Genomic DNA, 1,158 nt, shown 5'->3' on the forward strand with positions numbered 1-1,158 from the left:
GAACGGGGGCCCCCAAAATTTTGTCAAAAGGTGGGCATAAATTCGTTTGGACGCGGAGGGATCGGCTGGCCAACTGGGGGGTTCTTGCCGGGAACATGCTTGTTCCCCAGGTTCGGTTCGGAAAGGCGGTGAAGGGGCCCCCAAGCCTTTTTGCGCCCACGGGTTGGGGGTAGAGAGGGGTCACCAGGGTTGGCAGTTACGCCTATAGAGCAGTGCCGCGGCGGCGCTCAGGGCGTGCAAGCGGTGCGGCCCGGCGTGTGCCGCCTCGTGTCTCGCCGGGCTCGCACGGGCACGCGAACTTGTGGGTGAACACATTCACCTGCGACGCCCAAGGCGCGTGGGCGGTAGGGCAGCTGCGGTCCGGCGGCGGTGGCAGTTGGGACGGGCAGCCGACCCAACCTTGCTCAGCGACTCTGGCAGGCCGTTTGGCCGCAGCGGGACCTTGCAGCAGGCGGGCTTGGTCGCGGCGGCGTGCAGAAACGTAAGCAGCTCCCCAAAGACCACGTCGAGGTCGGCCCACGCCCACCACTCGCGCCCGGCGAGGTGGCGAGGGAAGAGCGCAGGAGCAAACGGCTTGATGTCGTTGGCCTTGTAGGTCCAGTTGTAACGCACCGATGCCTGGCCCGCGCCCGGCTCGGAGATTAGCACCGCGAGCCGCTCCTGCAGCGCGGCGTATGCGACCGTCTCAAACGCGACGTTCGGCGGCCGCACTGGCGGCGGCGGCTCGTCGCCGATGACTACAAATCCGACGCCGGTGTTGAGCGCCATGGACTGGAGCGTGAGCGGCATCCACGGAGGCCACGCGCCGAAGAAGACGATGTACACGACGAGGATGGAGCCGGCGGCCTCCATGTCGACAGAAACGGGCGCTGGCGGCGGCTGGCGCGGTGTGTGTGGCCGAGCGGAAGCCGCCAGCGAGCCAGCGCCGGCGGCGAAAAAAGAAATTTTCGACCAACACTGGGCCGTGCTGCGAACCTGCTAAACCCCTACGATTTTGAACGAGTGGGCGGTGCAGGCTGTCTGTTTACAGGCGCCGTCCGCCCGCGCGCGCGCCGACCCAACTCCGAGCACGCTCGCTCGCCGCTGGGCGGCGCGCGTCCACAATGCGTCGGCAACACGACGCAGGAGCTCGCTCACTGCTGCTGCGGCGGCGGCAGC

The 1,158-nt window shown here is 67.6% G+C and overlaps 1 protein-coding gene across 1 annotated transcript; it reads right to left on the reverse strand.

The window, feature by feature from the left end:
* Window positions 1-227: 227 nt before the first annotated feature.
* Window positions 228-852, reverse strand: EMIHUDRAFT_259747 (hypothetical protein; the record flags this gene model as incomplete). The annotated part of the gene is made up of 2 exons (XM_005756381.1): window positions 228-264; window positions 395-852. The coding sequence occupies 2 exons, from the start codon at window positions 850-852 to the stop codon at window positions 228-230; spliced, it is 495 nt and encodes a 164-aa protein (XP_005756438.1).
* Window positions 853-1,158: the final 306 nt, after the last annotated feature.

Source organism: Emiliania huxleyi (genome assembly GCF_000372725.1).
Source record: "Emiliania huxleyi CCMP1516 unplaced genomic scaffold EMIHUscaffold_9714, whole genome shotgun sequence".
Classification (NCBI taxonomy): Eukaryota; Haptophyta; order Isochrysidales; family Noelaerhabdaceae; genus Emiliania; species Emiliania huxleyi.